Source organism: Pongo abelii, chromosome X (assembly GCF_028885655.2).
Source record: "Pongo abelii isolate AG06213 chromosome X, NHGRI_mPonAbe1-v2.0_pri, whole genome shotgun sequence".
NCBI classification, from domain to species: domain Eukaryota; kingdom Metazoa; phylum Chordata; class Mammalia; order Primates; family Hominidae; genus Pongo; species Pongo abelii.
Genome location: NC_072008.2, coordinates 77,870,504 through 77,884,021, shown reverse-complemented (window position 1 = coordinate 77,884,021; position 13,518 = coordinate 77,870,504). Strand labels below are relative to the sequence as shown.

The following is a 13,518-nucleotide window of genomic DNA, read 5'->3' as shown; positions in this document are numbered from 1 at the left end:
AGCCCTTTCCCTGGCGTCCTTTTCATAAATATCCAGGCGACCCGAGAGGCTGAGCACTCCCAGTCCCGCTCCCACTCCCGCCCCTGCTCCCGCTCCCGATCCCACCCCCGACACCCCCGTCACCTCCCACTGCCCGCAGCCCCGCAGCTCCGCAGCCCCGCAATCCCGCAGCCCCGCAGCAGCCACAGGGGGAACCAAAGAGACAGAAGCCTTCCCAGCTGCCCGGACGACAGACGCCAACACCCCCCGCCCCCCACCACACGCCGCCCGCCCGCCCGCCCGCACCCCGCACCCCGCACCCTGCGCGCTAGCCCACGACCGAGCGGCGGCGGCAACAGCAGCTGGCTGCAGGCTGCGGCGACTCGCACCGGCGCGCTCCTGGCAGCACTTGCCATCCCAGGTGACTTGAACTCGCCAGTTCGGATCCCCTGCGCCAGCTCCGGCTCGCGCATCGGGTCTGCGTTCCGGCACCCACCCGCCCTCCTGCCCTCCCCCGCCTCTCCGTCCCCCAGCTCGCGGGAAGGGAGGTCGCGGCAGCGGCCCGGCGGCAGCGGCGACCGTGGCGACAGCAGCGACAGTGGCGGCGGCGGTGGCGGCAGCGGCTGCGGCGGCGGCGGAGGCTGCGGCGGCGACCGTGGCAGAGGCGGTGGCGGAGGCCTCCGTGGCGGAGGCGGAAGCAGAGGTAGAGGCTGAGGTGGAGGCCGAGGCCTCAATAGAGGAGGCAGCATCGGAGGCCACCCCGGGGGAGGCGGAGGCCGCCCGGGTGGCAACGGTGGTGGCGGTGGCGGAGGGCAGCGCCGCCGCCGCCGCAGCGGAGGCTGCGGGGCCCCCCTTGGGGGAGACGGATGCGGATGCGGATGCGGATGCGGATGCGGATGCGAAGCTGGCGGCCGAGGTGGCGGCCGAGGTGGCGGCTGCGGCGGCCGCCGCGGATGCAGATGCGGATGAGGCCCTCGGGGACTGGGAGGGGAACCCAGATTTTCCGATGGCCTCCCTGTACGTGGGCGACCTGCACCCTGAGGTGACCGAGGCAATGCTGTACGAGAAGTTCAGTCCAGCTGGGCCCATCCTCTCCATCCGCATCTGCAGGGACAAGATCACCCGCCGCTCATTGGGCTACGCGTATGTCAACTACCAGCAACCGGTGGACGCCAAGCGGGCCCTGGAGACCCTGAACTTTGATGTCATAAAGGGCAGGCCAGTGCGCATCATGTGGTCCCAGAGGGACCCGTCGCTCCGCAAGAGCGGGGTGGGCAACGTCTTCATCAAGAACCTGGGCAAGACCATCGACAACAAGGCGCTGTACAACATCTTCTCGGCGTTCGGCAACATCCTCTCCTGCAAAGTGGCCTGTGACGAAAAGGGGCCCAAGGGCTACGGGTTCGTGCACTTCCAAAAGCAGGAATCTGCGGAGCGGGCCATCGATGTGATGAATGGCATGTTCCTGAACTACCGCAAAATTTTCGTCGGGAGATTCAAGTCGCATAAAGAACGAGAGGCCGAAAGGGGAGCCTGGGCCAGGCAGTCCACTAGTGCTGACGTCAAGGATTTCGAGGAAGACACCGACGAGGAGGCCACCTTGCGATGAAGACATCCCAGGAGCTAGCCAGCCAGCAGAGCCAAACCTTGGCTCACACCCGGTTTACAACCCCCCACCCCCAGCCCTCCCCCCGCCAACCCACCAGCAGTGTATTTATTGTGTTGGGAGTGCAGGTCTCTCTCTCCCTCTCTCCCCCTCTCTCTCCCCGCTTCCTATTTTCTCCCTCCACCTCTCCTCTCCTTCCCTTCCTCTCCCCCGCCCACCCCTACCAAGGGCGTTGTGAATAATCTTACTAATCTGTGCCATTTGTAGGTTAAAGGCTGCCTCTTCTCCCTGTGGTTTGGTTTAAAAAGCATTTTCATTCTCTCTTTGTTTACTGCGCAGGTGATACAATTTCATGGTAGCATCATCAGAAAGGAGAAGGATATCAGATGAGGGAAGAAACAAGAGAGTAATTGCTCCCCTGGTCCTACTCCCCAGAGAGAACCACTTTTACCTTTTTGGTGTGCTGCTTTTCCAGGCTCTCTTCTCTCCCTCTCTCTCCTTTGCTCACCCCCACCCCGCCTTCCCTTTTAACACACTGTTATAGAATGGTTCATGTACGTGGTGTTTCTTAACCTGCTTTTTCAGCAACTAAAACCAAACAAAAATCAACCCATTGAACTTCTTTCCATGTTACCAACAGGCTTATGAAACGTCATCTTCAGTGCCTGCAGAGTGCTTCAGTGTATCCGTGGACCTTAACATTTCTGTAATCATTCCCGCATTGTTGGACATTCAGGTGGTGCCTAGTTCTTTCCCTGTGTTTAAGACCAACATTGCGTGCTCTGTGCTTTGATGAGTGAATCCAATCTTTGCTAGCATCCCGGTGGTCTCCTTAACTGCGGACTTGCAAGATCCACATATAGACATTTTAAAGACCTTTCCTGTGTGTTGCCAAAAGGCCCCCTTCATAAGCATTGTACCGATTTGCACTCGTGCCGGCCAGCGCAGCTAGTAAAGAGTATGCCCGTTTCCCCTGCATAGTCTCCTGGTCACTGTAATTGATCGTGTGTGTGCGTGCGTGTGTGCGTGTGTGTGTGTGTATGTGTGTGTCTTAGCCAGCTTGGCAGGCTGCAAAGGGTATTTCCCTGTCCTCAGTGGTTTTGCTGCAATCAAACACTGCTTATGACCCCATTCTCCTGTGCCCACTTCCTGTCCTTTTCCCTGTTGTCAGAAAAATAATTCAGCGTCATTGCAAGAAAAAAATAATCACAAAGCAGACAAGTTAACAGAAGAAAATTAAAGTCACCAGTAATCATTTCTGACGATTACACACACATTCCAGAAACATTTTCATGCACACCTCTCTGATATTTTCAAGAACTACCTGAAACAATTTTGTCTGTAGGTCTAGTTTTTTTCTTATGCATATATCATATATGTATATTATGATGTACAGACTGTTTTTATATCTGCTTTTCACACATAAATGTGTGTGTATATTTATACACACACATATTCTTGAACTTCATTTCATGTCATTAAAGATACTTTTAAAATAGTTTCTCTGGCTCTTAATATTCTATTGAATTCATGACTAGGTAGAAGGTTAGATATATGTGTTGTACATATGTATCTATGTCTATATATCTGTGTGTTCTGTGTCTTATGCATGTTTTATTTTAACTCTTTCCTCGTTGTTGAACATCTAGATTGTTTCTGTTTTTCCTTTATGTAATCTAAAGCTGCCATGAAGTTCCTAGTGCACAAAACATGCTGACTTTCAAGATTATTTCCTGATGAGTCATTGCTAAAAGTAGAATTCATGTGTCAAAGTATATGGGCAGTTTGAATGTTTTTTTGGAGGGGAGGAAGAATGTGTTATTCAATGGCCGTCTGTAAATATAGTACAAGTTCATCTTCATAAGGTGCATCAGTGTTGTTACAGGACCCAGATGCCTGGACGATTTTCTGCACTTGCTATTACATTTGTTTCTGCAATTCACCAGTATTTTCTCAGGGACACAGGAGCTTTTTTGTTTTTATTTATGTTATACATTTATCTTTATACAAATTGTACAAAATTATAATAGAAAATATTTTTTAAAAATTGCTAACGAAGAAAAGAAGGTTGAAATCCTAATACTCCTAATACTACTACTTGACAAAATAAAATTTCAATAATAGGTATCTACTTACCTTTATATTTATAACACAATATGCATTGTTTCATTGGAGGGTATTTCACTATTACAATTATCCGGAGTCATCTCTGTAAATCATTAAATATTGTCCTGCAATTCTGTTTTTACATATATTCTGTCATCAGGATAAGCTATGATTTCTGCAACCAAGCATCCTTTGGGGCTATGTTTAAAAAGATTCTGATTTTTTTCCCTCATAAGATCAATTCTATGATGAACAACTTTTTACCTGAATGTGTAGGTATATTTTATTGTTTTTTATTCCTTACTAGTGGAATTACAGAGTAATAGACATGAACATGTTAAATATTTTTCTTGGTCTTTATATCCACTAGTTTATATCCACTACAGTGGTGGATATAAACATGTAGAAAAGTGCATGTATCACATCCCACCTTCTTAAATTGATCAAAGTATTTTTAAAGTTTTGTTAAGCTAAAAAAGCTTATCAATTTTTCTATTATTTCATTTTACAAACATTTTTAAAGAGGGAGATCTAGTGCATTAAAATATAGATCAAAACCACTTTAGATTATTTTTTATACAGGCTGCTACTATCCATCCATAAGCATTTAAAACCAATTATAGAATTATACTGGCATATTTTGTCATTATTTGCTTTTCAATATCTTGCAACATCTAAAACATCCATGGCTATTCAGTTTTCTCCTGAAACCATCATTTTATAAGACTGGAATTTTATTTAGGAGTTTACCTATTAAGGATATTAAAGTAGTTTCTAAGATTTACCCCATTAAACCTAAGGTATGATGAACAATTTTGCAATTGAATTGCCTCCCTCTCCTAGAGCAAAGCATTTGATATTTCTTTGCTTTGCACAGGGTGTAAATGAACAATTAAAAAATCAAGACAAGCATCAGAAATAATGATTTTAAGAGAACAAAAAGGAGCATCTTTTAAAAACCACTTAGAAATAGAACAGTTTTACAAACTCTATAAAGTGAATAAAACAGAGCCACTGCCTTGGTGGAAGAAACAAGCTAATTTATGTTTAATTATTTGATGCAGACCCTTCATTCAGTTCAAGGCAACTTTGACAATTTCGCAAACCTGAAAAACAAAGATATCATTGTTTTAGGGTTTATTCTTGTAAGGTATGGATTGCTATTATTTCTTCATAGAAGTTATATGTTAAAATATATCTGTTATTTTATTTGTTTAGCCCATCACAGAAGGGGTTCGGAAATAGCCTCCTATGCACCAAAGCGAACAGCTACTGGTATGACACAAAGGGTCCATGTTCAGTACACAGAGAGATCTGTCCTTAGCTTTGATCCAATCAGAACAAAATCTTTCTTATCATTACTGGGAAAATAAGCTAAGAGTAATGCGAGAGGGAGAGGCAAATCAGTCTGTCAATTTCTACAAAGAAGACAGCTGGAATTCTGATGAGGATTGTGTGAAATACATAGATCAATTTGTGTACTATTATCATCTTAAAAATACTGTTTTCCAATTTATGAACATGGATTGTCTTTGTATAGAACATTTTTCTTTCAACAACGATTTGTAGTTTTCAGAGTAGCAGTTTGCAATTACTGGGTTAAATTTTTTAAGTATTTAACTCTTTTGATGCTATTGTAAAAAGGATTGATTTCTTAATTTCAGTTTTGGTTTGCTCATTGCTACTGTATAGAAATATAATAGATTTCTGTATATTGACCTTGTATCCTGCAACATTGCTGAAGTCATTTATTAGTTCTAATATATATTTGGTGAATTTTCTAGGATTTTCTATATAAAATCATGTTAATTACAAAGCTATAGTAATCAAAACAGTATGATACTGGCATAGAAACAGACACATAGACCAATGGAACAGAACAGACAGCTCAGAAAAAAAAACCCTAGGTATATACGGTCAACTAATCATCAATAAAGGCACAAAGAATACACAACAGAAAAAGGATAGCCTCTTCAATAAATGGTGTTGGGAAAACTGGATATGTGAATGCAAAAATCTTGGATGCTTATGTTACACCATACAGAAAAATCAACTCAAAATAGACTAAAGATTTAAACATAAGACCTGAATCCATAAAACTCTCAGAAGAAAACATAGAGGGAAACTGCTTTGGTCTTGGCAATGATTTCATGGACATGACTCCTAAAGCATAGACAATAAAAGCAAAAATAAACAAGTGGGAATACTTCACATTAATAAGTTTCTATGCAGCATAAAATCAAAAAAATGAAAAGGCAACCTAAGGAATGAAAAAAATTTGGGAAACATATATCCAATAAGGGGTTAATATCCAGAATACATAATTAACTCACACAATTCAATAGCATAAAAAACAAAACAAAACAACCTGAATTAAAAATGGGCAAAAGACCTAAATGGACATTTTTCCAAGGAAGACTTATAAATCACCAACAAGTACACGTAAAGATGCTCAACATCACTACTCATCAGCATCAGGGAGATGCAAGTCAAACTCACAATGAGATAACACCTCACACCTTTAGGATGTCTATTATCAAAAAGGGAAAAGATAGCAAATGTTGGCAAGGATGTGGATAAAAGGGAATCCTTACACATTGTTGGTAAGAATGAAAGTGAGTGCAACCATTATGGAAAACAGTATGTAGTTTCCTGAAAAAATTAAAAATAGAACTATCATATAATCCAGAAGTCTCACTTCTGAGTATATATCCAAAGGAAAGAAAATCACTACCTGGAGGAGGCATCTACAGTGCCATGTTAAATGCAGCATTATTCACGATAGACAAAATAAACAACCTAAGTGTCCATCAGCAAAAGAATAAAGAAAATGTGGTGTGTATACACAATGGAATATTATTCAGCCTATGAAAGAAGGAAAGTCTGTTATTTGTGACAACATGGATGAACCTGAAGCACATTATGCTATGTGAAATAATCCAGGCACTAAAAGACAAATACTGCATGATCTCACTTATATGTGGAATCTAAAAAAGTTGAACTCATAGAAATAGAGAGAAGGGTGGTTACCAGGGGTTGGTGGCAGGGTTGGGGGAAATGGGGAGATGTTGGTCAAAATGTACAAATTTGCAGTTATGAGGTAAGTTCTGCAGACCTAATGTACAGCATGGTGACTATAGTTCATAATAATCTATAGTATACTCGAAATTTTCTCAGATAGTAGATCTTAAGTATTCTCACCACAAAATAAAAATTGTGTGAGGTGATGAGTATGTTATAAGCTTGATTGTGGTAATCATTTCACAACACATACACATATCAAAACAACAGCTAGTACACCTTGAATATATACAATTTTATTTCACAATCATATCTCAGTTAAGTGAAAAAAGATCACATCATCTGTGAATAGAAGTAGTTGTAATTCTTTCTTTCCAGTCTGGCTGCATGTTATTTCATTTTCTTGCCTAATGACCTTAGCTAGAACGTCCAAATACAATGTTAAATAAAAGTGGTGAAAATGAATATCTATGTCTTGTTCCTAATGTTGGGGGAAAAGTACTAAGTCTTTCACCATTAAGTATGATGCTTACTGTGGGGTTTTTGTAGATCTTTTTTTCAGATTGAGGAAGTACTCATCTATTCCTGAATTACTGAGTGTTATAAAAGAGTTTTAGATTTTACCAAATGCTTTTTCTGGATTTGCTGAGATAATCCTTGTGAGTTTTTTCCCCATTGTTCTAATGATCTGGTATATAACATTAAGTAATTTTCAGATACAAAAACAATGTATAATTCCTTGGATAAATTCCGTTTGGTAATGTATAATCGTCTTTATGTATTATTGAATTCAGTACGCTAGTATTTTTAATCTAAACATTATTGTGGTCAGGTATGCCATAACATGAAATTCACCATGTAAACCATTTGTCAAGTTCAGTGGTATTAAGTACATTCACAATGCTGTGCAACAGTCACTACTACATAGCTCCCAAACTGTTTCATCATCTCAAACTGAAACTCTGTGCCGACTAAAAAGTAACTATTTATTCTGTATTCCTCCCTTGCCCCAGCCCCTGGTAAACACTATTCTGCCATTCTGTCTGAAAAAATTGACAATTCTAGGTGGGTCATACAAATGGAATCACACAATATCTGTTCTTTTGTGTCTGACTTATGTCACTTAGCATAACATCTTCAAGGTTCCTCCATGTTGTAGCATTCATCAGAATTTCATTTTTTAAGGTGGAAGAATATTTGGTTGTATGTATGTACCACATTTTATGAGAAAGTATTTTTAATTGTGGTGAGAACACAAAACATGAGTTCTGCTCTCTTAACAAAAATTTTAAATGTGCAATACATTATTGTTGACTATAGATATGATGCTATGCAAGCACATCTCAACAGCTTATTCATCATGCTTGACTGAAACTTTATGCCCATTGATTTCATTTTCCCACATTCCTGACCCTGGCAACAACCATATCACTCCTTGATTCTATTAATTTGACTATTTTAGATACCTCATATAAGTGGAATCATGCAGTATTTGTCTTTCTGTCACTGACTTATTTCACTTAGCATAATGTCCTCAAGATTCATTTATGTTGTCACATAGAATTTTGTGTGTGTGTTTAAGACTGAATAGTATTCCATTTCATGTATATACCACATTTCCTTATTCATTCATCCATCGATGCACATTGAGGTTGTTTGCCCATATTTGCTATTACGAATTATGCTTCAATGAACATAGGAGTATTAATTTACCTTAGAGATCTTGATTTCAAGTCTTTTAGATAAATATCAGAAGTGGAATTGCTGGATCATATGGTAGTTCTATTTTTAGTTTTGCAAGAAACCTCCATATTATTTTCCCTAGCAGCTGTACTGTTTTGCATTCCTACCAACAGTGTGCAAGTGTTTTCTTTTCCCCACATCTTTGCCAATATCATTGTCTTCTGTTTTTTGATAATATCCATCATGACAGGTGTGAAGCAACACTTCATTGTGGTTTTGGTTTGCATTTCCTGGATGATTAGATATGTTATTACCTTTTCATATACATGTTGGCCATTTGTATGTCTTTTGAAAAAACATCTATTCAAATTATTAGCCCGTTTTTAAATTCGGTTACAGGTTCCTTTACAATTGAGCTGTAGGTGTTACTTATGTATTTTGTAAATCAACCCCTTATCAAATGTAAGGTTTGCAAATATTTTCTCTCATTCTGTAAATTGCATTTTCACTCTATTGTTTCCTTTGCTGTTCAAAAATCTTTTTAGCTTGATGTAGTCCCCCTTTTTGTTTTTTATTTTTGTTGCCTGTGCTTTCGGTGTTATATCCATGAAATCATTGCCAAGACCAACGTCATGAAGCTTTTTTCCTATGTTTTCTTATAAGAGTTTTATAGTTTCAGGTCTTGTTTTAAGTCATTTTTAGTTGATTTTTGTGTATGGTATAAGATAAAGATACAGTTTTATTCTTTTGCATGTCAATATTTGGTTTTCACAGCACCATTTATTGAAGAGATTGTCCTTTCCCCAATGTATGTTCTTGGCACCTATGGCAAAAGTGAATTGATTGGAAATGTGTGAATTTATTTCTGGGTTTTCTATTCTGTTCCATTGGTCTATGTGTCTGTTTTTATGCCAGTATTATGCTGATTTGGTTAACATAGTTTGTAGTATGATTTGAAGTCAGGTAATGTGATCCTTCCCACTTCAATGAAATTGATTCCATGTTCTCCTGGGGTGTAGAAAGTTTTCAATTAGTTTTTGGTTTCTCGAAAAGGAAATTTGTCCATTAATTCATGCTCAAGTGGTGTGTTTGTGGGGGAAAGGAGAGTTTCACCATGTTGTGAACTCTGGGTTTTGCTACTATTTTGTTGAGGGTTTTTTCCCTAAAGAAATGAGTATATAAATATGTCTACATTCATAAGACATATTGTTTTGTAGTCTTCTTGTGATATCTTGTTTGGTTTTGTTATCAGGATAATATTGGCCTAATAAAAGAATTGGGGAGTGTTTTCTTCCTTTCTGTTTTCTGGAAAATATTGTAATAATTTGGTATTAACTTTTCTTTAAATGATTGGTAGCATTAACCTATGAAGCCATCTGGGTCTGGGCTTTTCTTTGAAGAGAGTTTTAAAGATTTTATGTACTAATACAACCTCTTTATTTATTGTAGATCCGTTCAGATTTTAGGTGATGTTTTGAGTCAGTCTCAGTAGTTTGTGGCTTTGAACGAATTATTCCATTTCATGTAAGTGATCTAATACATTGGCATACTATTGTTCATAGTTTTCCCTTACAGTCCTTTTCATGTTTGTAAAGTTACTTTCTATATACTTTTCTTCATTCCTAATTTTATTAATTTGATTCTTCTCACTTTTTTCTTGGTCATTTTAGCTAAATGTTTGTTGATATTGTTGATCTCTTCAAACAACCAATTTTAGAGTTTATTGATTTTTCTCTTTGTTTTGCTGCTCTCTATTTCATTAATATCTTAATATCTTCTGTAATCTTTTATTATTTCCTTTCTTCTGCTTGATTTAATATTAGTTTGCTCCTCTTTTTCTAGTTTATTAAGTGGAAGTTCAAGTTATTACATTAGGTTCTTCTCTCTATCTTAATATAGGCATTTACAGGTATCAATTTCCCTCTAAGAACTGCTTTAGCTGCGTCCCATGTTTGGAATAATGTGTTTTCATTATCATTCATCTCAAAATATCTTATAATTTCCCTTGTGATTTTTGCTTTGACTCAGTGGGTTTTTATCAGTATGTTGTTTAATTTTCATATATTTGTGAAAATTCCACATTTCCCTCGGCTATTGATTTCTATTTTCATTTCATCTTATTTGGAGTATATACACTGTATAATTTCAACTATGTTAATTTATGTGGTTTGTTTAATACTCTAAAATATGGTCTACCTTGGAGAATGTTCCGTGTGCAGTTGAAAAATATGTTTGTTCTCCTATTGTTTGGTGGGATGTTCTCTAGATGTCTGTTTGGTCTAGTTGGTTTATAGTGCATTTCAAGTTTTCTATTTCAGTATTGATCTCTGCCTGGTAGTTGTGCCTTTCCATTATAGAAAATGATACATTGAAGTTGCCCACTATTGTTGTCAAATTTTATGTCTCTCCCTTTAATTTATCTTAGTTTTCACTTTATTTATTTTAAGCCTGTGTTGTTAGATGCATGTATTATAATTTTATTTCATCCTGAGGTAGTAAAACATATTTCATTATAATATCTCCCCTTATCACAGCAATATTTTTACTTTAAGTCAATTTTGCATATTAGTGTGGCCACTCCATACTACTTATACTGTCTTTAAATTTATTTATATCTTTCAATCTAAAGTGTGACTCCGGTAGAAAATATATAACTGTATTTTGTTTTTTAAAACTCATTTGATTATCTCTGTCTTTTGATTACATTGTTTAATCTATTCAAATTTAATTTTATTATTGAAAGAATTGGATTTACACTTGCCATTTTACTGATTTAAAATACATTTTGGGGGGAGGAGCCAAGATGGCCGAATAGGAACAGCTCCGGTCTACAGCTCCCAGCGCGAGCGACGCAGAAGATGGCTGATTTCTGCATTTCCATCTGAGGTACTGTGTTCATCTCACTAGAGAGTGCCAGACAGTGGGTGCAGGTCAGTGGGTGAGTGCACTGTGCGCCAGCCGAAGCAGGGGCGAGGCATTGCCTCACTCGGGAAGTGCAAGGGGTCAGGGAGTTCCCCTTCCAGGGGTGACAGACGGCACGTGGAAAATCGGGCCACTCCCACCCGAATACTGTGCTTTTCCGACAGGCTTAGGAACCGGTGCCCCAGGAGAGTATAGCCCGCACCTGGCTCAGAGGGTCCTACGCCCACGGAGTCTCGCTGATCGCTAGCACAGCAGTCTGAGATCAAACAGCAAGTGGGCAGCGAGGCTGGGGGAGGGGTGCCCGCCATTGCCCAGGCTCGCTTAGGTAAACAAAGCAGCCTGGAAGCTTGAACTGGGTGGAGCCCACCACAGCTCAAGGAGGCCTGCCTGCCTCTGTAGGCTCCACCTCTGGGGGCAGGACACAGACAAACAAAAAGACAGCAGTAACCTCTGCAGACTTAAATGTCCCTGTCTGACAGCTGTGAGGAGAGCAGTGGTTCTCCCAGCACGCAGCTGGAGATCTGAGAACGGGCTGACTGCCTCCTCAAGTGGGTTCCTGACCCCTGACCCCCGAGCAGCCTAACTGGGAGGCACCCCCCAGCAGGGGCAGACTGACACCTCACACGGCCGGCCAGGTACTCCAACAGACCTGCAGCTGAGGGTTCTGTCTGTTAGAAGGAAAACTAACAGAAAGGACATCCACACCAAAAACCCATCTGTACATCACCATCATCAAAGACCAAAAGTAGATAAAACCACAAAGATGGGGAAAAAACAGAGCAGAAAAACTGGAAACTCTAAAAACCAGAGTACCTCTCCTCCTCCAAAGGAATGCAGTTCCTCACCAGCAACGGAACAAAGCTGGACGGAGAATGACTTTGACGAGCTGAGAGAAGAAGGCTTCAGACGATCAAATTACTCCGAGCTACGGGAGGATATTCAAACCAAAGGCAAAGAAGTTGAAAACTTTGAAAAAAATTTAGAAGAATGTATAACTAGAATAACCAATACAGAGAAGTGCTTAAAGGAGTGGATGGAGCTGAAAACCAAGGCTCGAGAACTACTTGAAGAATGCAGAAGCCTCAGGAGCCGATGCGATCAAATGGAAGAAAGAGTATCAGCCCTGGAAGATGAAATGAATGAAATGAAGTGAGAAGGGAAGTTTAGAGAAAAAAGAATAAAAAGAAATTAGCAAAGCCTCCAAGAAATGTGGGACTATGTGAAAAGACCAAATCTACGTCTGATTGGTGTACCTGAAAGTGACGGGGAGAATGAAACCAAGTTGGAAAACACTCTGCAGGATATTATCCAGGAGAACTTCCCCAATCTAGCAAGGCAGGCCAACATTCAGATTCAGGAAATACAGAGAATGCCACAAAGATACTCCTCGAGAAGAGCAACTCCAAGACACATAATTGTCAGATTCACCAAAGTTGAAATGAAGGAAAAAATGTTAAGGGCAGCCAGAGAGAAAAGTCGGGTTACCATCAAAGGGAAGCCCATCAGACTAACAGCGGATCTCTCGGCAGAAACCCTACAAGCCAGAAGAGAGTGGGGGCCAATATTCAAGATTCTTAAAGAAAAGAATTTTCAACCCAGAATTTCATATCCTGCCAAACTAAGCTTCATAAGTGAAGGAGAAATAAAATACTTTACAGACAAGCAAATGCTGAGAGATTTTGTCACCACCAGGCCTGCCCTAAAAGAGCTCCTGAAGGAAGCGCTAAACATAGAAAGGCACAACCGGTACCAGCCACTGCAAAATCATACCGAAATGTAAAGACCATCGAGACTAGGAAGAGACTGCATCAACTAATGAGAAAAATATCCAGCTAACATCATAATGACAGGATCAAATTCACACATAACAATATTAACTTTAAATGTAAATGGACTAAATGCTCCAATTAAAAGACACAGACTGGCAAATTGGATAAAGACTCAAGACCCATCAGTGTGCTGTATTCAGGAAACCCATCTCACGTGCAGAGACACACATAGGCTCAAAATAAAAGGATGGAGGAAGATCTACCAAGCAAATGGAAAACAAAAAAAGGCAGGGGTTGCAATCCTAGTCTCTGATAAAACAGACTTTAAACCAACAAAGATCAAAAGAGACAAAGAAGGCCATTACATAATGGTAAAGGGATTAATTCAACAAGAAGAGCTAACTATCCTAAATATATATGCACCCAATACAG

General features: G+C 40.2%; 1 protein-coding gene across 3 annotated transcripts; it reads left to right on the top strand.

Annotated features, from left to right (window-relative positions):
• Window positions 1-609: 609 nt before the first annotated feature.
• Window positions 610-2,975, top strand: LOC129052957 (polyadenylate-binding protein 1-like 2). Of its 3 annotated transcripts, none has more exons than XM_054544731.2 (4): window positions 853-1,640; window positions 1,925-1,991; window positions 2,226-2,267; window positions 2,437-2,975. In XM_054544731.2, exon 1 carries the CDS (start codon window positions 986-988, stop codon window positions 1,586-1,588), a length of 603 nt encoding a protein of 200 aa, XP_054400706.1. In that variant the 5' UTR covers window positions 853-985; the 3' UTR covers window positions 1,589-1,640; window positions 1,925-1,991; window positions 2,226-2,267; window positions 2,437-2,975. The 3 variants fall into 3 exon arrangements, with proteins under 3 accessions (XP_054400707.1, XP_054400706.1, XP_054400705.1); XM_054544730.2 differs by having other exon boundaries at window positions 1,925-2,043; window positions 2,437-2,974; XM_054544732.2 differs by having other exon boundaries at window positions 610-1,640; window positions 1,925-2,043; window positions 2,226-2,963.
• The last annotated feature ends 10,543 nt before the right edge of the window (window positions 2,976-13,518 follow it).